At 36.3% G+C, this 26,876-nt stretch overlaps 1 protein-coding gene across 3 annotated transcripts in view; it reads left to right on the top strand.

Annotated features, from left to right (window-relative positions):
• PAX3 (paired box 3) overlaps positions 1-26,876 on the top strand; it is a 57,282-nt gene that overhangs the window by 26,263 nt on the left and 4,143 nt on the right. For all 3 annotated transcript variants that reach the window (XM_044290269.1, XM_044290271.1, XM_044290270.1), the window contains exons 5-7: positions 19,046-19,254; positions 21,518-21,683; positions 21,814-22,028. In XM_044290269.1, coding sequence (XP_044146204.1) covers positions 19,046-19,254; positions 21,518-21,683; positions 21,814-22,028 — 590 coding nt within the window. The remainder of the gene's footprint in view (positions 1-19,045; positions 19,255-21,517; positions 21,684-21,813; positions 22,029-26,876) is intronic.

A 26,876-nucleotide genomic window follows, 5' to 3' on the forward strand; every position in this document is an offset into this window, starting at 1 on the left:
GGAATGTAGGACTGCATAGCCAGACAAGTGAAGACCATCAGATGAACAGCACGTCAAGCTGCTTGTGACCCTTTATACTAACACTAGAAAATGCGCACTTAGTTTTGTTATGTACGTGCCCATCTGTATTATAATTTCACTAATACTCCATCATCCGTGCTAGTCGTTCATGGCAGTAGTGAGTACTTGGCAGATGCTGCACCATAAACCTGCTGTCTCACATCAAAGGCTTAAACTAGCCATGCATATTGCCCAGTTGTAGGGTCATACCGAATGAGGATGAGCCAGTCCCTTGGTCATCAAGTCATCTGTTCTTTGTGATCACAATATGTCACTTACTACATGTGATTACTCATTGCTCTGTCTCTTGCCTGGTATATGGGCATTATAAAGCTACGAGTGGAAAGAAAGTATCTAGAGCGCAAAGTACAGGTACTGCTGAAAGAGTTTAAATCATATGTTTGTAGCAAAGTTGGGGTTGTCGTTTGGCTGCACCTCCTCATCACACCATAGTGGGACAGGTTTTATAATCCAATTTATAGTCAGACTAGAGAGTGGGCAACCTGCGGCACTCCAGCTGTTGTGAAACTACAACTCCCAGTATGCATACTTGCTCTGCTCTTCTCAGAACTCTCAAAAAAATAAATAGAGCATGCTGGGAATTGTAGTTTCACAACAGATGTAGTGCCGCAGGTTGACCACCCCTAAACAGTCTACAATTTATCACAGTGACTGATTCCGGATGATCAAATAGTGTAAAACACTTAAAAGGGTTTGTCCCATGAATTTTTTTTTATGTTTTTCAAAGCAGTACCTGGTATTGAACAGTTTTTTAACTGCATGTCATTAAAAATGCAGTATAGCTGCTGAGTTGTTCAATAAATTCTATCTGTATAGCGCCACCTGCCGTTTGTTCTTCTCCTTATTTCTCTGTCCACCTGGCTGAGGAGAAGACACATGCTCAGGTCCATTCTTCTACTGCCACCAGCCATATCTATTGTTGGATGCTGCTATAGGGAGAGAGCTGCAACAGAAAGGACACCTCCCTGAGCTCCAGACTGAAGAGAATCTAGCAGAGCTATTGGAGCAATGAATGGGGGGAGCTCTGGGTCCATGTGAGGTATAGTGTTGAACGCGAATATCCGAATCGCGAATATCGCCACTTCGAGAATTCGCGAATATTTAGAATATAGAGCTATATATTCGTATTCGCTAATAGTGTTGAATATTCTAATTGCAAATTTATCGCAAATTTATTGCGAATATATTACATTGCCAATTTTCGTAATCAAGTAAACAATGACTGGAGATCACAAATTTGTGAATTTATGGCGAATATTCGGCCAAAAATTTGCAAAATATCGCGAATTCGAATATTGCCTATGCCGCTCATCACTAGTGAGGTACAGGACTGGTTCTAACTTTGTTAGAAAGAGACTGTCATGTGCTGTATGATGTCTGATTCTATTTTTTACATTAATTAGGGAATAATCCCTTTAATAAATGTGGCGCTATGCATGTCCACATTTTTTTGCCCAAATTTCAGCAGAATTTTGATGACTAAATCTACCCCAATATGTTTTATTTGCAGGAAAAACTATTGAGCTATTTAGACTCATTCGATAATGCATTAACAGAGCTGCCCAAAAACGTTACATAACACTCAGCTGGATGACATCTGTATAATATAGTAAATAACAAACATATCTCATACATTTAACCTCTCTTTGTCCCATAAAGCCTCTGAGATTAAAAATATGTACATTGCACAGCATAATTCTGGTATAACAGCATACTGATAAGTCAGGACAGAAACAGCGCCACTCATATCCATAGGCTATTTTGGGTATTGCAGCTCAGGACCATTCAGTTGAGGCCTGTGCATAGCCTATATAAAAAAATATATAAAAAAAAGAAGATTCTCATTTTCTAATCCCTGACAACCCCTGTAAAGTTTACGTTTAAAAAAGTTGTGCATGATGTGAGCGGCGCTTCACAGTTAACCCAAAACTTTTTGGTGACAAAGGAAAAACTTTCAGGCTGAATGACCTTTCACTACATTCTAAACAGGCCATTGAAAGTAGGAGGTGGTGCGTTTTTATGACTGTTTAATGTAGTCCCTAAGTCAAATAAGCATTATTGTGCTGAATAAAACATGTCTGTGTTTTTATAGCTGCCGCTGGGGTGGGGATGGACGACGACTTCAGATTAAGTATTATGCAGCTCCCTCCTTCAAAATAGGATCCACAAAGTCCAGTCCTTAGTTTTAAACATTATTTTTTGTTAGCAGCTCCTTCTCGCTGCAGTAAAACTGTCTGGAGATCTGTGAATGGTGCGAAAAACATTTATTTACTAGACATTCAGGCCAGATCAAACAGAGACAATGAAAAAGCACAACGTTTTCGACTCAATAGAGTCTTTTGCATCCGATAAAAGCCTATTCAGCCAGAAACCTTGTCCTTTTTGTCCACTTGAGCTCTAAAGCTGAGTGAATCAATAGTTTAGAGAGGTGAGAACTTTGGAAGATGGGCGTTTTTGTTTTTTTTACGGAATTTTAGAGAGATATCCATATAGAAATGTGAAATCTATTCTTTTCTACAATTTGATTTATATTTTCCAATTGGCGGTGGATACATTGTCAGGATATTTCCAAGTTTTGTAAATTCTTGTAAATTTGTATTTTATTGGGTTTTACAAAAAATGTGTTTCACAACAATTGGAAATAGGATAATCATGTTCTGTATAAGTTTTGTAAATTCTATATTTTACTTTTATTTTACTTCTTTTTTTTTTTTTTTACAATTATTTCCTGCAGTAGAACATCATAATTCAATTCTTCCCCACAAGTATAAATTATACCCAGGTCAAGCTAACCTACTGCTATGTTCTTGAACTGGGAGAGAAATGTATTTAAAATCCTATGAGACTCTTCTGAGGATTCCCACAGCTTTAGGCCATCCCGTAACAGAAAGCATGTACAGTATACATTGCCGGAGCTGAAATTCCTGTCTGTATTTATGTTGGCGGATAAGCCTGTCAATCATGTAGGTTTCTCCACCAGGAGATACAGCGGTAGGTACATGTAATTCATCATATGGGTATACAGCCGGTATATGAGCGGTCACAATGAAGCTGGATTGCTCCATGCTGGCATCATTAAATAAGAACCACGTGCCTCTATTCAGCATGCTGGCCTCTTTGCTGGAGAACTTTTCAACTCGTCTTAAGTGGCAATTTTCCATACAAAGGAAAAAAAAAAATACACAGTCTTTTAGATCAAACTGAGCATATTTTAGTCAGGGTGGAAAAAAGAACTTGGCAAGTGGAGGTGCACAGTCTTTTTATTTAGTGCCCAGGATCAGGCACAGCTTCAATATACAGACATTCAAAAGTTTTATAAAAACTAACACTAAAGACCACTAAAACCAACTGCAGCCTCATCTGAGAACTTTCATCAAGTAATATCTTTTAATCAAAGATTTAAAAAAAAAAACTAATCACATTCAACTTTGTCATGGTCCTATCAGTACTCTGATGGATGTCGTACATTGGTCCTCTGTATTGATCTCCCCCCCCCCAAACATAAATTGGTTACCAAACCTGCTGTACGAGGACATGCTTCATTGGTTGGCAGAGCTATTGTACTTCTTCTTTTTTATGCCCATTTAGTTTAAATACTAGCATTGTGTCATTGGTGAGTATATATTGTGTTGGCCAGATTGCAGTCTTAAAGGGGTAGTCCAGTGCAGACAGTAATTGGCTTAGTGGTCATTTCCTGTTTGTCAAGAGATACCAGGAAGTAGACACCGGCTGTGGGACCTGGAAAGCATCAGAACACGATCAACGATTGGTTAGGTGAGTATAGCATCTTTTATTTTATTTTTAACCCATTGTAGGCACCTTGTAAAAAAAATGTAACTCTTGGAAACCACTTAAAAAAATTGGATTTTAATATTGACTGCCAGTCCTTAGAATAGACAATCTGATCGGCATTGGTCCGACTCTCCGCAGCACCACCAATCAGCTGTTTCCGAGTTGCTCTGGCGGGGGAAGTCAGAGCTGGAACTACACAGCTGCATCCATTGTGTAGCGGACGGAGCTGGAGCAACCCCCATTCACTTCACTCGCTAGGGAGCAATGATGCAGTTACCAGCTGTGTCCACTAAACAATGGATGGAGCTGTGGAGCTCCAGCGTTGACTTTCCACTCCTTTTAAGACCATTTTCTGCTGACCATCAATACCTTTTTATGACATGAGGGAATGTTACAGATGCAGACCGAACTTCTCTGAATTTTTCGGTTGTTATCCAAGAATGCATCTCAGCAACGGACGGCCAGACCACAGATCACAGCAGAGTTTGATCATCGATTTGTTATTTTAACTTGTGGCTTTTTGTTCAAATCTACAGTCTTCACAGATCAACCAATAATGAAAGGTCACTTGAAATCCCTTAAAGTATGGCAAGCTTTAGGGTCCATTAACACGTCCGTACGTGTTTTGCGGCTCCGCAACACCGAAAATGTGTGTTCCGCATTTCGCGGACCGCAAATCGCCGTCACTATAATAGAAAATGCCTTTTTTTGTCTGCAGTTGCGGACAAGAATAGGACATGTTCTATTTTTTCAGGAACGGAATTGCGGATGTGGCATCCATTCTGGCCCCATTGAAAATGAACGGGCCCGCACCCGTTCCGCAAAATGCGGAACAGATCCGGACCCATTTTTCGGACGTGTGAATGAACCCTTAGGGTGAGGAAATCCAATAAAAGACCATTGCCCATTTCTAATTTTAATATACATTGATGTCATTGCCTTGATCTGATTAATTAAGAATACATCTTGGTGGATAGGACTAGTTTCTGGTCAAGGCTAATCATAATGAATAAATAAACATAAAGAAGTCACTTGACCAATACTTCTTCACTGTCACATGTGCAATGAATATGTACATAAGTGGATGTTGGATATGGAGATTGTTTTTAGGAGTACTACCTTTTCCTTGGGTGTTTCACTGGCAAACTTCAGGGTAAATTCCACTGACATTGCGAAACTGACTTTGGGCTATGCCGTCATTTTCTAGGGGTGCAATGTGGATGGAGGCAGAAAGCATTTCACAATATCCCTTGGAGGCTTTGATTTGAGTTGAAAGATTCAAGTTAGTTTGTCTATGTTCTTATGAATTCTTCTTAGTTACGAAAACAGCAAAAGCAAAATATTAATCATATTCTTAGATACAGAAGTCTAATCATAGAAAAACGGCAACGCACAGACTACTAAAGCAAAGAGCCAAAGAGATCCGTCTTCTAAACCCACACCAAAACGAGGTCCTTGATTTCTTCAGAGACCACATGGTACCACTGATCTTTCTGAAGCCTATTAATGCCAATGATCCTATGTAAAGGAAAGCCTTGTATTGATAGAGAAAATAGCAGATACTCAGCGCTCACAGAGGCTTCCCGCTGCTGAGGAACATTTATTTGACTTATCCTGTGGTGTTTCTTTTTGCAAATTGCCTTCAAGAACTTGAAAAAAGCCACATGAATTCATTAGGAATACATAGGAACAAAAATGGGGCAAAATACTGACTTTCAAATACTTGTATAATTGTTAAAGCGACCGTGGTGTCTGAAGATAGGGAAATGAATGTGTCGATTTAGATGTGCCAGCGGAGGAAAACGTATTCCTTTACTTTACGCCTATTGTTACTGGACACGTGACTTATTTTTAATGACATGAGTGACCTTTTCAAATGCCAGCTTCATGTGAATGTCATGCCATAGAGCACACTGGCACAGTGTTTGAACTCGTCCCAGGTATATTAGACATTATGTATGCCAGTTTATCACACACACACACCACATGCAATATGTCTCTGGATTCTGCCACCATTGTCAAAAACTGATCCAAAAACTATTAAAGCGTAAAAAGTCTAGAAAGAGCTTACAATGTTTTAAGACGGCATCGTACTTGGATATCAACCGTAATAGAGTCTCTGAATTTAAATAGCAGATTTGCTAATCCTTAAAGGGAATCTGTCCGCCCATTTTGGACCGTTATCTGTAGTAATACATGAGTAGTCCTGCAGCTATAGTCCAGATCACAATTTTTTATTTTCCCATCAGCTCTTTGTACTCGTTAACATGCTGCCGGCAGATTATACTGCATTTTCATGGTGACAGGTTTACTTTAAGCTACTCCTTTAAGCATGGGAATAGGATTGGACCCAAAACCTCTTACGTGCTAGTTTTCTCTCTCCTGGTCCAATCTCAGTGCAAAGCAAGTGTGAAAAACTTGCCTCAACCACTCTATCTAAACAAACCATAGGAAATGTGAAAATATTATGAAAACTATTAAATATAATATATATATAGAAAAAAGAAAAAAGAAAAAAAGAAAAAAAGTTGGACTATACTCCTGAATTGTAGTGAAAACAATAAAAACTTTATTCACCCATATTGTGGCAAACTTGCGACGTTGAGCCGAAACGTCGCAAGTTTGCCACAATATGGGTGAATAAAGTTTTTTTTGTTTTCACTACAATTCAGGAGTGCAGTCCAACTTTTTTTCTTTTTTATAATATTGAGTATTGTTGAAACCCATTGTTGGACATTGCACCCGCTCTCTGGATGGTGCTCCCGTTGGATTTTTCTTCAATATATATATATATATACACAAATATATTTTTATATAAGAGCATATTGCATTTAATAAGCCATGAACGATATGCAGAATCTTTAATATTATACTTTATGTGTGACTTGCCCCGGACGGGAGACATCCATTTAGGAAACGACTATTTCACATTGCAAAATAGATTTTAAATCCTCTTCTTTTGTGCTGAGAACAAGGATCAGACAATACAAAAGTGTTTTCAAGGCACATATGTATTTTGTAGGTTAGTTAGTCAAGTGAGACTGACTCAGGCTTAATCTGTATCATGACTTTAGAAGAAAAAAAAAAAAAAGCTGGCAATCCTATCAAGGGCAAATTAAAACATCTACAGGGAGATTTCTCTGCCCCCCCATTGATGGGAAGTAGAAGGTGGAAAAAATATAAAGTGCGGAGTTTAGGCGCAGAAAGTGTAAATGTTTAGAGTCATGTGTGACGTCTGTCTGTTTGGATCTTTTGGTTGTTTGTGTTGTTTTGCTGCTTGTATTTCCTTGTTTACTCTTGTTTGTTTGAACTAATCATCTCTTAAGGAAAAAAAAGTTCTTTTTTTTTTTTCTTTTGGGCCCTAGCTGCCTTCAAAAGGCCCAGTCTTCAATAAAGCCTTTAACAGTGGTGGTCGTTGAAGCATTAAAACGTGCTTATCTGCAAGTGAATGCAGGGGCTTTGTTTCAATAAGGCCTCTTTCTCTTTTGCCACTCGCATTGTGACCCTTTGGTATCAATTCAAAGGCCAATTAAAGAATGCGCCCATCTTTGAAGTGGAGTATTGAGGGCGCGGAGAGGGATGAACCTGGCGCTCTGATGGACTGCGCTCATTCAACATGCCTTTTCAAGGCAGTTTTGAGAGGCTCAAAGAGAATGAGCCAGGGGAAGGTCAAGTAGAAAAAAGGGCCAAAGAAACAGCCCCTATTTGTTCGGAGTATTAGCCAAGCAAACTGCAAAAAGCAACAAAATGATACTGTTAATGGAGCAGCCAGACACAGACTTGTCAATCATGTAGTGTGAACCACATTAGACGCACCCAGGCTCGCCTCCATAAACTCGCCCAATTATCCTGGGGAAGCCACAAGCTGGAATTAATTGTATTATATGTCCCCCGCTCAGAAGGGTGATACATACACACTGGAAGTGAACAAGGATACTTGTTTTCCCATAGAGATCGAATTTATAATTTTTAGCTTTTTATTATAGAGAAACAGTATTTGACATTTTATTTTCTAGTAAATTCTGTAATGTACCCTCAAATGATAGGATAACCATATTTAATCTTATTTTATTAGCATATTACACAACTCACAATTTTGGAAAAATCTCCTAATGATCATAAGTACCCTGTTAACACACACAGTAAGGAACTGAAATTCCCGTCTGACGCCTGCAGGAGTCCTCAGCAGAATACGGCAGACATTTATGGCAGCATGGCATAGGAAGTGGTCATTGTGGCAGAATGCAGCTGGCAGTATTTAGTAGCAGAGAATTTGGATAGGGCTTAGGCACAGTTGGCAGTTGAAAAATGATTAATTTGAATTTAAAAATACAGTGACAATGCACATACATGACATTAGACAGTTATATGTTATGTAATTCCACAATGCAATAATATAACCATATAAGTGGCACCAAATTGGAGGCTCACTGAGAAGTACGGCACCTCGGTGTGAACACCATGAAGTGTGACGTGCAGTCAGTTAACATGTCATCTCTTGGGTTAGTGAAAGCTTCAGTTTGCATTACTGAAATATAAGTCTCAGGTTGGGCAATAATACTCTTAACGGCCTGAAACATTTTCCTTTGTGGTCAGCTTAAATATTTATTATTACTAAGACATGCATCTGATTGTTAACAGTTATTCCGAATCTTTAGGTTTTACTGACTGCAAGAATGGAAGCATAATGGAGAGCGGATCAGATGTCAGGCGCCCAACACTGGCGGCATTTATCAATACTATGACACACAAACATAGCCACTCATCAGACTGTAGATGTCACCTTATCACTATATCTACCTATCTGATTTCTATCTCCGATTTATTCATCTCATATCTATCTATTATCTATCTATCTATCTATCTATCTATTATCTATCTATCTATTATCTATCTAATTTCTATCTCCGATTTATTCATCTCATATCTCTCTATTATCTATCTATCTATCTATCTATCTATCTATCTATCTATCTATCTATTATCTATCTATCTATTATCTATCTAATTTCTATCTCCGATTTATTCATCTCATATCTCTCTATTATCTATCTATCTATCTATCTATCTATCATTTATCTATCTATCTATCATTTATCTATCTATCTATCTATCTATCTATCTATCTCCTATCTAATTTCTATCTCCAATTTATTCATCTCATATCTCTCTCTTATTTATCTATCTATCTATCTATCTATCTATCTATCATTTATCTATCTATCTATCTATCTATCTATCTATCTATTTATCTATCTCTCATTTATCTATCTAGCTCCTATCTATCTATCTATCTATCTATTATCTATCTATCTATTTATTATCTATCTATCTATCTCCTATCTATCATTTATCTATCTATCTATCTATCTATCTATCTATTATCTATCTATCTATCTCCTATCTATCTATCTATCTATCTATCTATCTATCTATCATTTATCTATCTATCTATCATTTATCTATCTATTATTTATCTATCTATCTCCTATCTATCTATCTATCTATCTATCTCCTATCTAATTTCTATCTCCAATGTATTAATCTCATATCTCTCTATTATCTATCTATCTATCTATCTATCTATCTATCTATCTATCTCTCTATTATCTATCTATCTATCTATCTATCTATCTATCTATCTATCATTTATCTATCTATCTATCTATCAATCATTTATCTATCTAGCTCCTATCTATCTATCTATCTATCTATCTATCTATCTATCTATCTATTATCTATCTATCTATCTATCTCCTATCTATCATTTATCTATCTATCTATCTAATTTCTATCTCCGATTTAATAATCTCATATCTATTATCTATCTATCTATCTATTATCTATCTATCATTTATCTATTTATCTATCTATCTATCTACCTATCTATCTATCTATCTATCATGTATCTATCTAGCTCCTATCTATCTATCTATCTATCTATCTATCTGTTATCTATCTATCTATTATCTATCTATCTATCTATCTATCTATCTATCTCCTATCTATCATTTATCTATCTATCTATCTATCTATCTAATTTCTATCTCCGATTTAATAATCTCATATCTATTATCTATCTATCTATCTATCTATCTATCAATCAATCATTTATTTATTTATCTATCTATCTATTATCTATCTATCTAGTTTTTATCTCCGATTTATTAATCTCATATCTATCTATCATCTATCTATCTATCTATCTATCTATCATTTATCTATCTATCTATCAATCATTTATCTATCTAGCTCCTATCTATCTATCTATCTATCTATCTATCTATCTATCTATCTATTATCTATCTATCTATCTATCTCCTATCTATCATTTATCTATCTATCTATCTATCTAATTTCTATCTCCGATTTAATAATCTCATATCTATTATCTATCTATCTATCTATTATCTATCTATCATTTATCTATTTATCTATCTATCTACCTATCTATCTATCTATCTATCTATCTATCATGTATCTATCTAGCTCCTATCTATCTATCTATCTATCTATCTATCTATCTATCTATCTGTTATCTATCTATCTGTTATCTATCTATCTATTATCTATCTATCTATCTATCTATCTATCTCCTATCTATCATTTATCTATCTATCTATCTATCTATCTAATTTCTATCTCCGATTTAATAATCTCATATCTATTATCTATCTATCTATCTATCTATCTATCAATCAATCAATCATTTATTTATTTATCTATCTATCTATTATCTATCTATCTAGTTTTTATCTCCGATTTATTAATCTCATATCTATCTATCATCTATCTATCTATCTATCTATCTATCTATCATTTATCTATCTATCTATCTATCAATCATTTATCTATCTAGCTCCTATCTATCTATCTATCTATCTATCTATCTATTATCTATCTATCTATCTATCTATCTATCTCCTATCTATCATTTATCTATCTATCTATCTAATTTCTATCTCCGATTTAATAATCTCATATCTATTATCTATCTATCTATCTATTATCTATCTATCATTTATCTATTTATCTATCTATCTATCTATCATGTATCTATCTAGCTCCTATCTATCTATCTATCTATCTATCTATCTGTTATCTATCTACCTATTATCTATCTATCTATCTATCTATCTATCTATCTCCTATCTATCATTTATCTATCTATCTATCTATCTAATTTCTATCTCCGATTTAATAATCTCATTATCTATCTATTATCTTCTAATCTATTATCTATCTATCTATCTATCAATCAATCATTTATTTATCTATCTATCTATTATCTATCTATCTAGTTTTTATCTCCGATTTATTAATCTCATATCTATCTATCATCTATCTATCTATCTATCTATCTATCTATCTATCATCTATCTATCTATTATCTATCTATCTTTGTCTATCTATCTATCTATCTATCTATCTATCTATCTATCATTTATCTATCTATCTATCTATCTATCTAATTTCTATCTCCGATTTCATAATCTCATATCTATCTATCTATCTATCTATCTATCTATCTATCTATCAAATCAAATCAAATCAAATCAGCTTTATTGGCAGGACTAAATACATTTTAGCATTGCCAAAGCAAGTGGTAAATAATTGGGTAGGGTTGGGGGTGGGGACAGGTCCAGGGTGGGGGTATAAGAGTCCATAGTATATCAGGCTCCTCTCAGTCTATGGCAGGCAGTAATATATTGTGCTGCTATGGCCGCTGTGCTCTCCTCTTCCCCCAGCAGTCTATCTATTATCTATCTATCAAATCAAATCAAATAAGCTTTATTGTCAGGACTAAATACATTTTAGCATTGCCAAAGCAAGTGGCAAATAATTGTGTAGGGTTAGGGGATGGGGACATATACAGGGTGGAGGTATAGGAGTCCATGGTCTATCTATCATCTATTTATTATCTAACTATCTATCTCATTTCTATCTCCGATTTATTAATCTCATATCTATCTATTATCTATCTATCTATCTATTATCTATCTATCTATTCTATCTATCTATCTATCTATCTATCTATTATCTATCTATCTATCTATTATCTATCTATCGATCGATCTATTTATGTATCTAAATTCTATCTCCGATTTATTAATCTCATATCTATCTATCTATCTATCTATTATCTATCTATTATCTATCTATCTATTAGCTATCTATCTATCTATCTATCTCATATCTATTATCTATCTATTATCTATCGATCGATCTATTTATCTATCTAATTTCTATCTCCTATCTATTAATCTCATTATCTATCTAGCTATCTCTCTATCTCATGTCTTTCTTTTTTTCTCTTTCTTTCTTTCTTTTATCTATCTATCTATCTATCTATCTATCTATCTATCTATCTATCATCTACTATCTATCTATCTATCTATCTATCTATCTATCTATCTCATATCTACTTACCTACATATCTATCTACATCTTTAGATAGCAGGTGTTAAAGTAATTCCCTGGCGCACTAACACACAAGCTTATAATGCAGGTTTAGTTTAACAATGTTCAATCAAGTTACACCATCAGGATAACTCATTGATGTTGGTACTTGCTAGATGTATTATCTATCTCCTATCTATCTATCTATCTATCTATCTATCTCCTATCTATCTATCCTTCTGACATTTTTATAGAATGCTATATTAAGATTTTTTAGAACAAAAAATGTATAAATATTTGCATTTATTTGTTTACCCCTAAGCTTTTCAGTTCAGTTCATAGTTAGGGTGTATGCAGTATATTGGAAAGTTACTAAGAGCTGCACTAAATGATTTTTTATCCATTTTGACAATATTTAACCATTGCTGTTCCTGAGTATTAGATGTTATTCTGCTAGATGCCATCTGGGTTTGCCAAGCTCAGGCATCAATAATGTATTGTATTCTTGGTCTGGACGAGCAGAATTGGTTAATGTGTCCTTCAATGAGAGCAAAGGAATTCTGCTATAGTGAGGTCAGAGGTTCTTATAGCCAAGCCAAAGGGCATTGGAAGATGTATATTAAATGCATGTCAGCTTGTGGATTGTGAAAGTAAAGCGGTAGTCTATTAAAGAGACAAGGCATTTTAAGATGCCTGATCACTGAGCTCAGGGTCAAAGTTTATCTTTGGGTCAGTAACACATTCCTAGTCCAATTGTTGTGCTTTTTTAGATATCCTGAAATGGACTCTAGATGAATGACTTTCAAGGAAAATACTTGGGTTGCGTTATAAAAGGGAAGAAAAGACTATTTATAAAGAGGGATGTCATTAAGGTTTTTAAAAAAAATTACAAAAATACATTCACTTATTAGAAAAACTTTACTAAAATTACTTCTGTGCAATTTTTGAATCACAGGCTTCTTACAAAAATAGAATAAGAATATTTATTAATATCCAAAACTCCTGTACATGTAGATATTTCTGTGTTTGTCAACAGACATTTCTATTTATACATATAGATATTTCCATGAATGTAGATATCTGTATGTACGTAGAGATGTAGATAATTATATTTGTATAGATTTTTTTTGTTTGTAGATGTAGATATTACTATCTATGTAGATACTTATATTTCTGTAGATACTATTTGTATGTAGCTATAGATTATTATTATTTATTTGAAAGCACCATTAAGTCCATGATGCTGTACATCAAGAGGGGTTACAAATGCATAAAATAGATTTTTCTATCTATGTAGATATTGCTATCTATGTAGATTTAGATATTTTTATGTATGTAGATATTTCTATGTATGTAGAAGAATCTTTGCACGAAATCTTTCAGAGCTCCATGGCAAACAGTAGTTATATTCAGCTAGTGAATACAGAAAATGAAAAACTCATGTCAGCCGAATCGCCACAGGCGGGGGGCATACTCTTCATAAACGTACTGTTTATGTCTCTCTCACATGAGCTTGTGACATAATACGATGGCTGTATATAGTAAGGGCAAGTACTAAGAGGGTATTGTTATGGACATATTGTGAGAACCCATATGGTCGGTTGTGCTTCTATTATTCCCTTGAATTAGTGATATTACTTTTTTTTTTTTTTTTTTTAACTGGATGATCCCGGCATATGTTTCTGAAAGTAAAAAATAATGTATTACAGTTCATGGCTGACCCGTCATGGCAGCAAGGAGAATCGTCTAGAAATAGATTAACAAATGAGGAAAACTATCAGCTTGTATCCATTTCTGGGTTTAGCTAAAAAATGGCACCAAACACAGACACGTCCGTGTCCGTGCTTAAATCCATGAAAAGGTGGTCAGTGATGCCTCCGTGAAGATGTCCGTGATGGATCCGTGTTGGGTCCGTGTGTTATCCGTGTTTCACTGACGCTGCACAGATGAAAAATAATTTTCAAAGCATCTCTTTCTAATAATCTGTGAAACACGGTTGAAACTCGGATGGCATCCGTGTTGCATCCGTGGTTTCCACAGACCCATAGACTATAATGGGTGTGATGGATCCGTGAACACAGACAAAATAGAGAATGCAGGGTAAAAAAAAAAAACTGACCCACGGACGGTGCTAAAACACTGACGAGTAAATACACACATTAAAATAAATGGGGACGTGTGCTGTCCGTGAAGAACACGTTCAGCACACGTCTGTTGAACACTGACATGTGAATGAGGCTTTACTCAGAACTTGATAGAAGAGGGTGACTCAAGGACGCCATGGTGCCTTTTTTTGTTTTATGGGGATAAAAACTGTAAAACTGTCATAACTTATAAATCATAAATAATTAATCTGACATTTTTTTTACGGGTTACATTTGTAGTGGCATTTTATAAATATTGTGTACCAAAAAGTTGCACTTTGAAGATACTAAATTATATGTTAAGTAGTGCCTGATGTTTGTGTAACCTGTGCTACCATCAGTATAGAAGGGGTTAAGCAGCATTGTTATGTAGTGTATTAAATAGTTTGAGGATGCCCTGGTACTTGTTAGACAGTGTTTGGGGGCAGCTGTACGTTTTGCCTTCTTAGTCAAGTAATTTCTTTTAACAAAATGTTAAGCACAGATGGGGCTGTGGCTGTCACTTCCCCATTATTGTCTGTGCAGCTGTTGGGCCTCAATTCACTGTTTTATGTATTCAGACAGTTACTTAGTGGAGACTCTCTGAAAGCCTGGTCCAGCCTCTAATCGCCAAATAAAATGGCCATTTGTCTCCTCTTCCTATTGTTTTGTTTTGGTAACACATGTCACAAGCTCAATTACCCAGTTCATTAACAGCTCCCACTGGACATGATGATGGGGGAGTCTTGATAAGGTAGCTGGTTGGCCTATATAGTGAATAATATACTCTTCCTACAACTGTAAACAAAAGTTTGGGGTGGACCTGAAATTTAATGAGCTAAAACTGTCACTTCATTATGGCCTCTTCTCCATCCTGGTTGTGTATACATTTTACACTAGTCTAGCACATGTAAAAAATAAAATTAAAATAAAAAAACAGAAAAAACAAAACAAACAAAACACATGCAAAGTAAAAGAAAACAAACAAAAATCTAAAAAAATACAAATAAAAAGCTACAATGCGATGAAAAGGTTATATCACAATATGCATGCTAGTTATTTTTATGAATTTTAAAAATCAGATGTAGCTGTGGTACAGGTTCCAGTGTGTTACAATCGAGGCTGTGAAGGTGAAGTGCATCTGTTAAATTTTGGTGCGTGCATTTTTTCCCCCGGAAATTTAAATGAATTTTAGCAATTTGTTCTCTGCTGAGATTCATTTGGTTTAGTGTTTAATTTAACTCCCTTCTTTTGACTTCCTAACCAGTGAAAAATATCAATAGCTCATTAAATTTATATATAACAATGAAGGATTTTCACAATTTCATGGCTTTTCTCAGTGAAATAATATTTTCATGCCTGACGATTTCCATGAAATTTGCCGTCACCGTGAAAAATAGACAGAACTATGGTTATTTGTGTGGACAGGATCAATGGAGCTTTCCTAGACACCCTGAGCACTGTGCTCATTCACATAAAATGGAGCTTATTGTAGACACTCAATGTTCTGTTCTGCAATCTTGAGTAATGTCAAGAAAATAAGACGAGCAGGAGATATCACATCCACCAGAACTTTAAAGGGTTATCGCTTTAAATATATTAACTGTAAAATGCTAATAAATATTTTATATTTGCCATAAAAAAACAAATGTACAATTATTATTCAACATTTACTATAAATTACAGTATGAAAAAAGCATAATTTTAGATCAAAAAAATTAGCTGAAAATGTAGTCATTCATATCATTTACTGGCAGCAGAATCATTTTTTATTTTATATATTAAAGAATATATATTAGTTTTACAAAGTTGTCAAGAATAAATATATTCCTAGAAGAATTTTGCTGCTGGCATGGGTACAGCATCAAATTTTAATTAGTCCATTCCTGGTCTAGAAACTAGAAATTTTGGATTTATTTTTTAAATTATCCTATCACATACAAAGGGATTTAAAAATAATAATAAATAAGGATATGCTCAGAAAATGAAATAGTATATGCAAAAAATGTCCTAACATTTTCCCATTCCTAGAAAAGGACATACCATTTTTAGGGGCAAATATTAAAAACCTTCAATTATTCCTGTTATGACCTATTTATTATATTTTTTTTATACAGACCATACAAATAAAATAAAACCTAACTCTAAGAAGACAAATAATGATATAGTTCTGTTTTCATTTCCATCTCAATTAATTTGAGAATGCTAATTCCAGTAGGAAATAATATTAATATGGTAGTAATAATAATAATGTATTGATATGGTAATACATTCCTTTTTTTATATTTATATTTTTCTTCAGAGTGGGCATAGTCTGCATAATATGTGCTATGGAATATTGCCCCCAAAAATTAACAACCCATAAAAATGTCATGATATAAGAAAATTCTTGATGGATAAAAAGTTATTTTACAAGGAGCTATGATTTCAATTTCCTTGATGTGATGTCTATATATAATATAGGCTCATGATAAATGAAGTTTTGTGGAGCACAGGGTGGTGTTATAACTCCAGGTGCTAAATGATCTAGAGTAGAGGGTCTTGGATTAACCCCTACTGTGAGCTCATTTCACACCCTCCTCTTCAGCCTCCCCCATTCCACCCAAAAAAAAAAGAAACTTTCCATTCCTTCCCCCTTTTTGCAGTCCAGTTTTCTTTGTGTATGCTACTCCCTGCCAGGCAGGTGTCAGAGGCCTGAATGCTGGTATAGACTCTGTTAATGGATACCACAGATGGAGCGTGGAAATTGGTAGAAAAGGCCCCAGCCACAGGCCATTTCTCGGGGCCCCAACAAAGACACACCAAGTAAGTCAACAGAAAAAATCCTAAAAGACCACAAAAGCTGGGTGTCATTTACTGAAGGCTGGCAAGAGGAGTTATGTCCTGTGTAACATAAGTTCTTGTATTCGGAATGTGACACCTCATCTCCAAACATGGCTTCTGCTGTAACTCTTTTTGATTAATATGAATGGGGTGGCACCACTATACTGCTGCCTCAATACTGTACAATGAAATTGTTATAAAGTTCAATAAATCTGGGTCACTGTGAGAATCCACCTCCTATGTACTGTAAGGTGATGGCAGCAAACATGTCGCAAGTGTCCTTCACACATAATATATTAGTAGAAGAGGATAACAATTTTTTTTAGTGGCTGATGGTAGCTCAAGTCCAGACTTTTGGAATATAGAGGTTCATAAGATATTAGAAAGACTCATGTGTAAAATATTCTGTTCCCAAGTTGCAATGAGTAAAATGAAGAATAATATTCTTCTGTCAGAAAAAGATTTATATTGGTCTTCTTGTCATTTTAATAGTACACGCTCAATTGTGCATTAATATAAAGACCTAATAATTCAATGCAATTCTATAAATCTCTTTTCACTTTATTGAACGTAGTTGTTGTTTCTTTTTTTGTGGATTTTGTGGATTTTTTAGATCCTTAAGAATATTTCCATGATAAAACTGGATTATCCTTTACACTATCATTTTCAAAGATTTGGCCTCCATATTGCACGGTAGAAGCCTGTAACCTTTCTGAATCTTTGTGGCAAGCATAGGGTAAAGTCGTGCTCTCAAGACTCTGGCTTAGATCGGGGATTTTGTTAACAATGAGATCAAGGGCAGAAAAGTTATCTAAAGCCAGCCTGGCCGGATTACAAAGTCCTGCCTTTAAAGAATAAGTGGCAGCATTGGCCTGGCTGTGAAGTTTAATTAAAAGAAGTTCCAGAATTAGTGACTACTCTCATGTCCCATAACCCCTCGTGACCTAGGCTGTAGCCCCAGGAAATCTTTGTGTGTGCAGTACTGCAGCTCAGTGTCATAAGCCACTGGTCATATGAGTTTCTATAATTGAATGTATCCCAAGCAGGACAAAAATGGAAGGGTTTTTACTTTTAGGACACAATCAGTTGAGAGAACACTGTTTAATCTATGCAGCTATAATAAAGTATTTAGGTACATTGGGTACAATTCAGCATTTGGTATCATTATTTAAAGATTGCTTCAAGAATTCCTTACTTTCTCTACTAATCTCCATTCTGACTATACGTGTTTTGCTGACATATCTGTCATATATCACTAAACTTTATTGCATTGACTAGAATAACTACAACCCCTGCTTGGGACAAGCAATGATGTAGTACATACCCTAAGGGTTTTGGTAAAATTGAATGATAATGTCTTAGAGGATTGAATATAACCTCTGGCCAAATTTTCTCCCTGGTGCCTATTTTAAAGTACAAAGCCAGAAACTATGATGTTATATTTTCTCCGCTGAGCTTTACTACAAAGTTCCTGTTTGTTTTGTAAGGCTGTAACATAAGCATAGCCAAGTTTTATTTAAGAAGTTGCTGTTTCCTTTCCCATGGTCTGGAAGAAACAAACTTGATAGACGCTGGTCTTCTGTCATACAACATATTTCCACCAGAGACGATTTGAGTTCCTTAGTTGGCTTTTATTGAGAAAACGAAAGTTTCTTGCCAATATAGTCAACCACTAAATAACCATGAACAATATGTAACATCAAAGCATAGATTGAGCCATGGTACATTTCATGAATGGTATCACTCTTTGCTAATTGTGTGATTTTTGTTTACCTTGACATGTCTAAGTACTTTAGGTATTGACCTGTGTCATCTGTTCCTTTTAGCTCCTTCATCTCCCCATTCTGAAGAAGGTTCTGACATTGACTCTGAACCAGACCTCCCCTTGAAGAGGAAGCAGCGAAGAAGCAGGACCACATTCACAGCCGAACAGCTGGAGGAACTAGAGAGAGCATTTGAGAGAACTCATTATCCAGATATTTACACTCGGGAAGAACTTGCTCAGAGAGCCAAGCTAACCGAGGCCCGAGTTCAGGTAATGACCACACTGCTGTCTATTCAGTCCAGAAAAACATGAAATTCCCTAAAATGAATAAGGCTGTCACCACTGTCAATGTAGAAAACAGAAGTCCTCCATGTTACTACTCTTTGTAGATCAATATAATATAGAGAATCCCTTTTATCGGTCCTGTCTAGTCATATTCACAGGTTGGTTCATTATCTTTAAGATCTAAAAGACTGGTTTATGATAAGGCATATGATGTGTACTTTTTCAACTCTGGTGAAGGCTATCCTTTATGTTAGGTTCACATCTACATTGATGGCTCCGTTTGGATTCCATAAAAAAAATTATTTTATTTTGTCTGGTAAAATGCTGGGCTCCCTGAAGGAAACCGGACGGACCACATTATAGTCATTGAGGTTTGTTGGGCACCATCGGTTTCAGTTATTTGCTGACCGTCATTTTCATTGCACTGCTCCTAGGATGGCGCAGAGCAACGGGAATTAATACCGTTGATGTGAACGAAGTCTTAGTCCTGTTCCACAACATCTCCAAATCCCAGGCGTATTTGTTCCCATGTTTTCACTTATACGAATGGTAAAACAATACAGGGCAAAATAGGGGATTAAAACTCATCATGTTAACACAAGTAATAAATGTTGTTGTGTTTCCAAGAGCATTTATTTTCATAAGTCGATGACCCTTACCAGGCAAATGCAGGAGGCTTTTTCCAGCTGTTATAATGTGTCTTTAACCCTCTGACTTCACAACATTCCTTATGGCTTCCTCAGATCCCTAGAGACTCATAACCTGTCACACTATTACCATGATCTACAGTCTAACAAATTCCCCTGAACATCTAACATATGGGTCTTGAAATGAGCACAGCATGAAGCGGCATATCACTGTCAGTCAGGACCTCTTTGCTGCCGGAGAGGTGCACGTTTGCATCCATCGTATTCCAGCAGCAATGAAGGAGTTAATCTACCATAGAGGCTTTCTGATTCCTTGCTTGTGCTTTTATTAAAGGGACAATGCAGCCTCACGAGACCAGTAAAGCTGGCTGCCTGTTTTTCTATAGACCTACAACACTGATAAAACGTGAAACCGTATTATTGAACTGACTTCTTTTTGTTCCTTGGCTATGAAGTGTTTTGTGTCTATGAGTATATCGTGAGCTTCAAACAGGTTCCTTAGCTGTCAAATTGTAAGGAAAACGTCTTTTAGATGTGCCAGGAATGCACATTTCCAATATCGTTGCCACATGAAAATTTTGATCTTAAACAATCTGCACAGAAAATAGTCACAAAATGATATATATTAAAAAAAGAGTTAATAAATAACATTACTTTTAATGGAATAAACTGGAAAGTGTATATTGCACATAGTAAACCTGACAGTTGTGCTGCCTAAAACGCTAACTCTAAGACTAGGTTCCCATCACCGCTCAGTTCTCTGTTCTTTGGATCCGTCAGAAGAATAGAAAAATAAACAAAAAAATGGATCCTGTATCTTAAGCATCCGTTATGCTCAGTTATGCATATTTATAAAAGCAGGACATTTATTCCTTCTAAAATAACAAATCTGAAACGGAAATAGCTAAAACAGATGCAAAATGTGCATAACTGAGCATAACGGATGCTTAAGATACAGGATCAATTTTTTTGGGCTTATTTTCCTCTTCTGACGGATCAAAAAAACTGAAAACTAAACGTTGATGTGAACCCGGCCTAATACCATCAGTCCGTGTAGAAGACTCTCATCTGCATGCATTGTTCTATGATTCTGTCATTACTGTTGAAGAAGTGCCAGAAGACACTTGAAGACATTCGATAATGACGTAATCCCAGAGGTTTCCATTTGTCTATTACAAAGTTGTATGGCCTTGTTAAATGGAAGAACAAATGAAACTGCTTCTTGCCTTGCAAGGGAGTAATAAATAGATCAGACATAAAATATGCTTCTTTTCATTTGTATATTGTGCCTTTTCCCAGACCATAAATCTCCATAAGGTGTCAACAATTATTGATGAATCTTCCATGGAGGATACTGTGCATTATAATGTATCTTCTCAGTATCAGCCTTTGGAATTTGTGCCTCCTCCATGACTCCTATTTTACAGTGTGCCCATCCCCTCGCCCAAAGAACATAGACATCTCGGGGTCTGGCTGATTTTGTTTGCTTCATATGAATTGATATACAGACTGTTGTTTCCATCTCCTTCTCTGATTAAAGGTGGCTACATATAAATGTCATTGACCATCCACTTACGTTGTTGTACATTTTTCTCCTAAAGGTGTGGTTTAGTAACCGCCGTGCCAGGTGGAGGAAGCAAGCAGGAGCCAATCAGTTAATGGCTTTTAATCACCTGATTCCAGGGGGTTTTCCACCTGCGGCCATGTCAGCTCTGCCAACCTACCAATTATCAGAGACTTCCTACCAACCTACATCCATACCACAAGGTAAATAATCTCAATTTTGCCAATGTAATCACAGAACTTAAAAAAACAAACAATGTAACTCCTCAAGTTACAACGTATTAAATGTACGCATTTCTTGCTGTAACTTAAAAATATTCTCTCCTTCTTGCAGCTGTGTCTGATCCAAGCAACACGGTTCACAGACCCCAACCTCTCCCTCCGAGCAGTGTTCACCAAAGCAGCCTTCCTTCCAACCCTGAGAACAGCTCGGCCTACTGCCTGCCCAGCGGCCGGCATGGATTTTCCAGTTACACAGACAGCTTTGTACCCCCATCTGGGCCTTCCAACTCCATGAACCCCAGCATTGGCAATGGCCTTTCACCTCAGGTCAGTGAAGTGTTTTCATTCCTTTAACTGAGAGCCAGAACCGAACAGGCTGGGCACCTGAGGCAAGAAGGGAAGAAATTGCCAAATTCGAACCATAAAGAGTTCTTTATATGAGCCACATGATTCTGTTTTGCAAATTTCCTTCCCCTTTTTCCTCCTCCACCCCCGCACTGGCTACTTCAAAAGCTGTGGCTGGTAGGCTGTCTTTCAAGTGTTTTTCTTCCTCCAAAATATTATCGACCTTTCTGGAGTTAAAAATGACAGTGGCCACAAGGCAAAGAGTCAGAGCAAACTGAGCAACAAAGATCACAATGTCTTGCACGCAGCACACATCACGCGCAATGCCTTATTTATGCCTAAAAGTGTTCCAGATCTTCTGTTCCTCTCAATGCAGTGTGTTCCTATGTGCTGCAATTCTAAAATTATCAGTGATTAGAAAATTATTTATGGCATGGATATCCCTTATACAAGTCCTAGGATCTGCTTAGAATATTCTAAATATCTCATTTTTATTATTCATATTGTTTTATTTAGGATTATGATCATAAATGAAGGAGTTTATTGACTTTGAAGTCCAGTCTTAAGGGCTTTCAATGTATAGGAATGTTGATTTTTTTTAATAGATTTTACTGACTTATATAGCGCTGACATATCCCATATTATTACCACTTGCTGTCCCCAATGGAGCTCACAATCTAAGTTCCCTATCAGTATATCTTAGTGCGGGAGGAAACCGGAGAACCCGGAGGAAACCCAAGCAAACACGGGGAGAACATCCAAACTCCATGCAGATGTTGTTCTTGGTCTGATTTGAACCTTGGGGTGCAGTGCTGCCAAATAAAATAATATTATTTGGATACAATGTGGATAAAATAATATTAATGGGATTCAATGTTGATATGTTTGGCTTTAATCAGTTTCTTAAGGAGCATTTCTAGGTTTCTTGGCCCTTTAAAAAAAACCCGCATCAATAAATAAAAAGAATACTGGTGCCTGGGGAGCATATATGGTTCTCAAAGCAATAATTATACTGTTAATTTTCATTCAGCAGTTTTTGGTGCTGTACTGGGGAATTCCAGTAAAATAAATTGACTTGGTAATTAAGTGTCAAAAGGTTGGTTGGATTTACTACGGTCCACAGCTGCCTGAGGTTGGCTTGACATTGTTAATGTGTGTCTAAACACAGGGATTTTTATTATATCAGAGGGACTAATATTCAGGTGTCTAATAGTTTCTCTGAACGGCATGCAATCTATAATTAAAATCAGGCCTCTTTGTCAGGCTAAGTGGGGGCAGTTTCACAGCTATGTATCCTCCCCAAACACATCTTCCTCTCGGCAGTGAGAGGAAACAGAAGGATATTGAGAATGACATAAATGAAAAGTGAAAAGACAATTATACCCAATTACACACCTCATCAGCCTGGCTCTAGCACTGAGAGGGCATCTTAATAGGCAGAAAATGAGATTTTAATGGCACAAAGGGGAGCAAAAATAACGACTTGCATCTCTTCCCTCTCCTCTACGTGAGGTTAGAATCATGAGACAGCTATAGCTACTCTCTGCTAGACAGTGATAAATCTGTGAAAATATAAAGTTCAAAGACTCGAGAGTTAAAAAGGGTCCACAGTCAAATGCGATGGAATAAACATTATTGCCTAAAGGCAAAAAACTCATAAAACCTCCTTTTTCTAACAGTAAGTGTAATTAACTTCCACTGCTTTCTTTCGACTGCACATTAGCAGGAAGCCCAAACTTTCTTGCTTTTAACACACAGTAAGAGTGAATGACTTGAAAATAATCATCTTTCTCCAATGTTATGGTATCACACAGAAGAAGGCAGCCGAGACCAGAATTTGTTTTGTTTATTAATTCGACCGGCTGGGTAGAAATGCCTTTTTCATCTAAGTATACCAGAGTTATTTACAGTTTGAAGCCTGAAAGACAACAAAATAGTCAAGGGTATGGAAATTACAACCAAATGTACATGTATTAGTGTATGCAAGGATCCTTTGGAAGTGGAACCTCAAGTATCGCTGCTCTAGAATTCAGATTTTAGTTATTTTCTTGCATAGTTTTGAATGGTTAATATTCACCCTGAGAGTTGGATTTATGGATTGGCAAGTAAAGTTATTTAATGACGTCCAATAGTGTTTAACATGCCCAGGTCGAGAAAAGCTCATATTTTCATGATGTTTCTTGATGAAATAAAACCACCTGCAGAGGTCATTAAAGTGATGTAGAGATCCCTCTGGTTTACCCATCAGCATCTGGGACCCAGAGTGTGCTGAGAAGCCGGCTCTGAGTGTGGGATTATGATCCTGTACTTCTAAATCAGAGAAATAGACAAAGAGGGTGTCAGATATCATAGGGGTTATTTTCATTTCCAGTCTGCATCTACATTTGGTTTTATATATGAAATTTCAAATTTTTAATGAATAGGAGAAGTAAGGGGGCAACTGTAAATACTAACGTTTATATCAGGCACACTACTAGCATGGATGCCAAATGTTTCCTGATTGTATTTATAGGGAAACTCTCATTTTTCCAATGAAAATGATTGATTGGATTGTGAAGATGCCACAGTGAATATTCTGTGCTAGAAGGCAGCCCCGGAATGACATTGGGCAGGTGCCCAAAAATAATATTTGCCGGGGTCACCAAAAGTGGAACCCCATGTTCTTGTGGAGACCAACTTCCTTCTATGATAAGAAGTGTTACAAGAATGTGTTTAGATATGGTCATAGCACTTTTACCTGTGCATTGTGCTGAGGAAAAAAGGTATACCGGTGTCCAGTGCTGGGGCCCTGAGCAGTAGAGAATACTATATTTTAAGAGAGGACAGATGAGAGACATACTTCTGGAGGTTGTAAAATAGCAATAGTCAGAAAAATAAAATAGTGCTGCTTGCTTGAATCTTTCCATTCTTTTAATTTTTGGAATCTGAAAGAATTTTTTTTATTACAATTTTTATACTATATATATATATATATATATATATATAAAAAATATAAAACGACAACCTTTAAATCAGAAAATACAAAAGGTTAAAATAAAAATATACTAAATGCAAGGACACTGTTTGATCATTATTAAGGGAATCTGTCACCACAATCTCGGACTATTATCTGCAGTACTTCACATGGTGCAGGGCAGGAATCCTGTAACCTCTGCCTGGAAGAGCCCTTTCACTGCTTTCTCTTCCTTTCCTGTTATGTCACCTTATTCATAGTCCAATATATAAAGCTAATGATTTATTGTAGACCACTGACACCTATTTCAGATGAGAGTGTGGCCTCCACCTCTTAATATGTATAACGTATGCTCAATTAAGAGAGGGCATTGAGAATTTAATTAGAGTATCCAAGGGGAGCTGAAGCCTGGAGTATGAGTGAAGAAAAAAAAAAGACTTTATTGAGAACCTCTGCAGACATTGTCCATAATGTTTAATCAAAATGGCTGCCTCCAGTTTTTCTTATTACATCTTAATATTAGAGGTTTCTCATAGAGGTAATTTTTCCACTAACATAATTTTTGAGATCTGGTTTCAAAAACATGTCATCAATGTCCATCATGATAAATCCTCTTCCAATAGATCAGTAGATTCTCATAAATGTTGCTATGTTAGGCACCCCATAAGTCATAGTAAGCGTCTACAATGTTCTATTGGGCAGATCCTATCTCAACAACTAGTCCCAGTTTAACTTCGTTCCTGAACAGATAAAGATCTTGAATTGAGTGTGTGTTCCAGGGTTCTCCACACACATGTATTTGCCAGACGGTGAAAAGGATTAGCTGTTTAGCCTGAGAAATCCCATAGAGGTGTAGGCCAGATTAAATACACATGATGGAGATGTCCTTATAAAAGTATGAAGGATAGAATCTGCCATCACTTGATTCATGCCCGTGTGAACATGACTAAGGAATTCACAGCCATAGCCACAGCGGGAATAGCACAGAGCAGGTGGCACCATTTTTCTTAGAATCGGGCCTGCATCTGTTTCCCATCACAATAGAGGAGGGCTCTGGACATCTTCAGGACAACGTGTCCAGCTTCCTGTGGAGAAAGCTTCTGTAAATTACACGCTACACATGTGTGAGGGTCAAACCTGGACAGAATGCTTAATGTTAACCCCTCTCATACTGGAATGTACATGAGACAGAAAAAGTAGGAATAATGATGTAATGTAAATGGAAAGAAAGCGGAACAGATCAATTATAACTTACACCCGTAGGCCACACACAGAAGATTCAGCCTTATGGGGTGTATTAATGACTGGTAAAATGAATGCACAATTAATACTCATGGAACATAATTACTAAGGTCCCCATCACATATGTCTAGCGATCCAGCTCATTTTACCTCCGGTGTGATGGAGAAAACTCTGGACGGAAACTGAAGCTAGAAAAGACCTCATAGTTCTGTATGGGATTATTCATTTACATCTGGTGCATTGCTTATGATGCCAGATGTCAAATAGTGCCAGATAGAAAAATGCTGCATACTGTGTTTTTCTGTTCTGCGCCAAGGATGTACACATCTATTAGTTGTGTCCACAAAAAAACAACTGGCCGGACACAAATATCTGCACCCAGCCCAATTACAGTAATGTCACCCAACGTCTGTTGACTGTGAACTTTTTACTGCATTGTTCTCCTGAACCCATGGTGAATTGTTCAGAAAGGTCTTTTGTGTTGGGTTGAACTCTACAGCATATTCTCAGGGCAGCCCTTCAGTATGGAATCACCATTGGCTGACAGTTTTTAACTGTTTGGTGTCCATGTGGTTCTGCTTTAAGGGAACATTGTTGAGATGTGTTGGCCTATTATATGGTTTGCAATGAGATCC

The sequence above is a fragment of the Bufo gargarizans genome, chromosome 4, assembly GCF_014858855.1.
Source record: "Bufo gargarizans isolate SCDJY-AF-19 chromosome 4, ASM1485885v1, whole genome shotgun sequence".
Classification (NCBI taxonomy): Eukaryota; Metazoa; Chordata; class Amphibia; order Anura; family Bufonidae; genus Bufo; species Bufo gargarizans.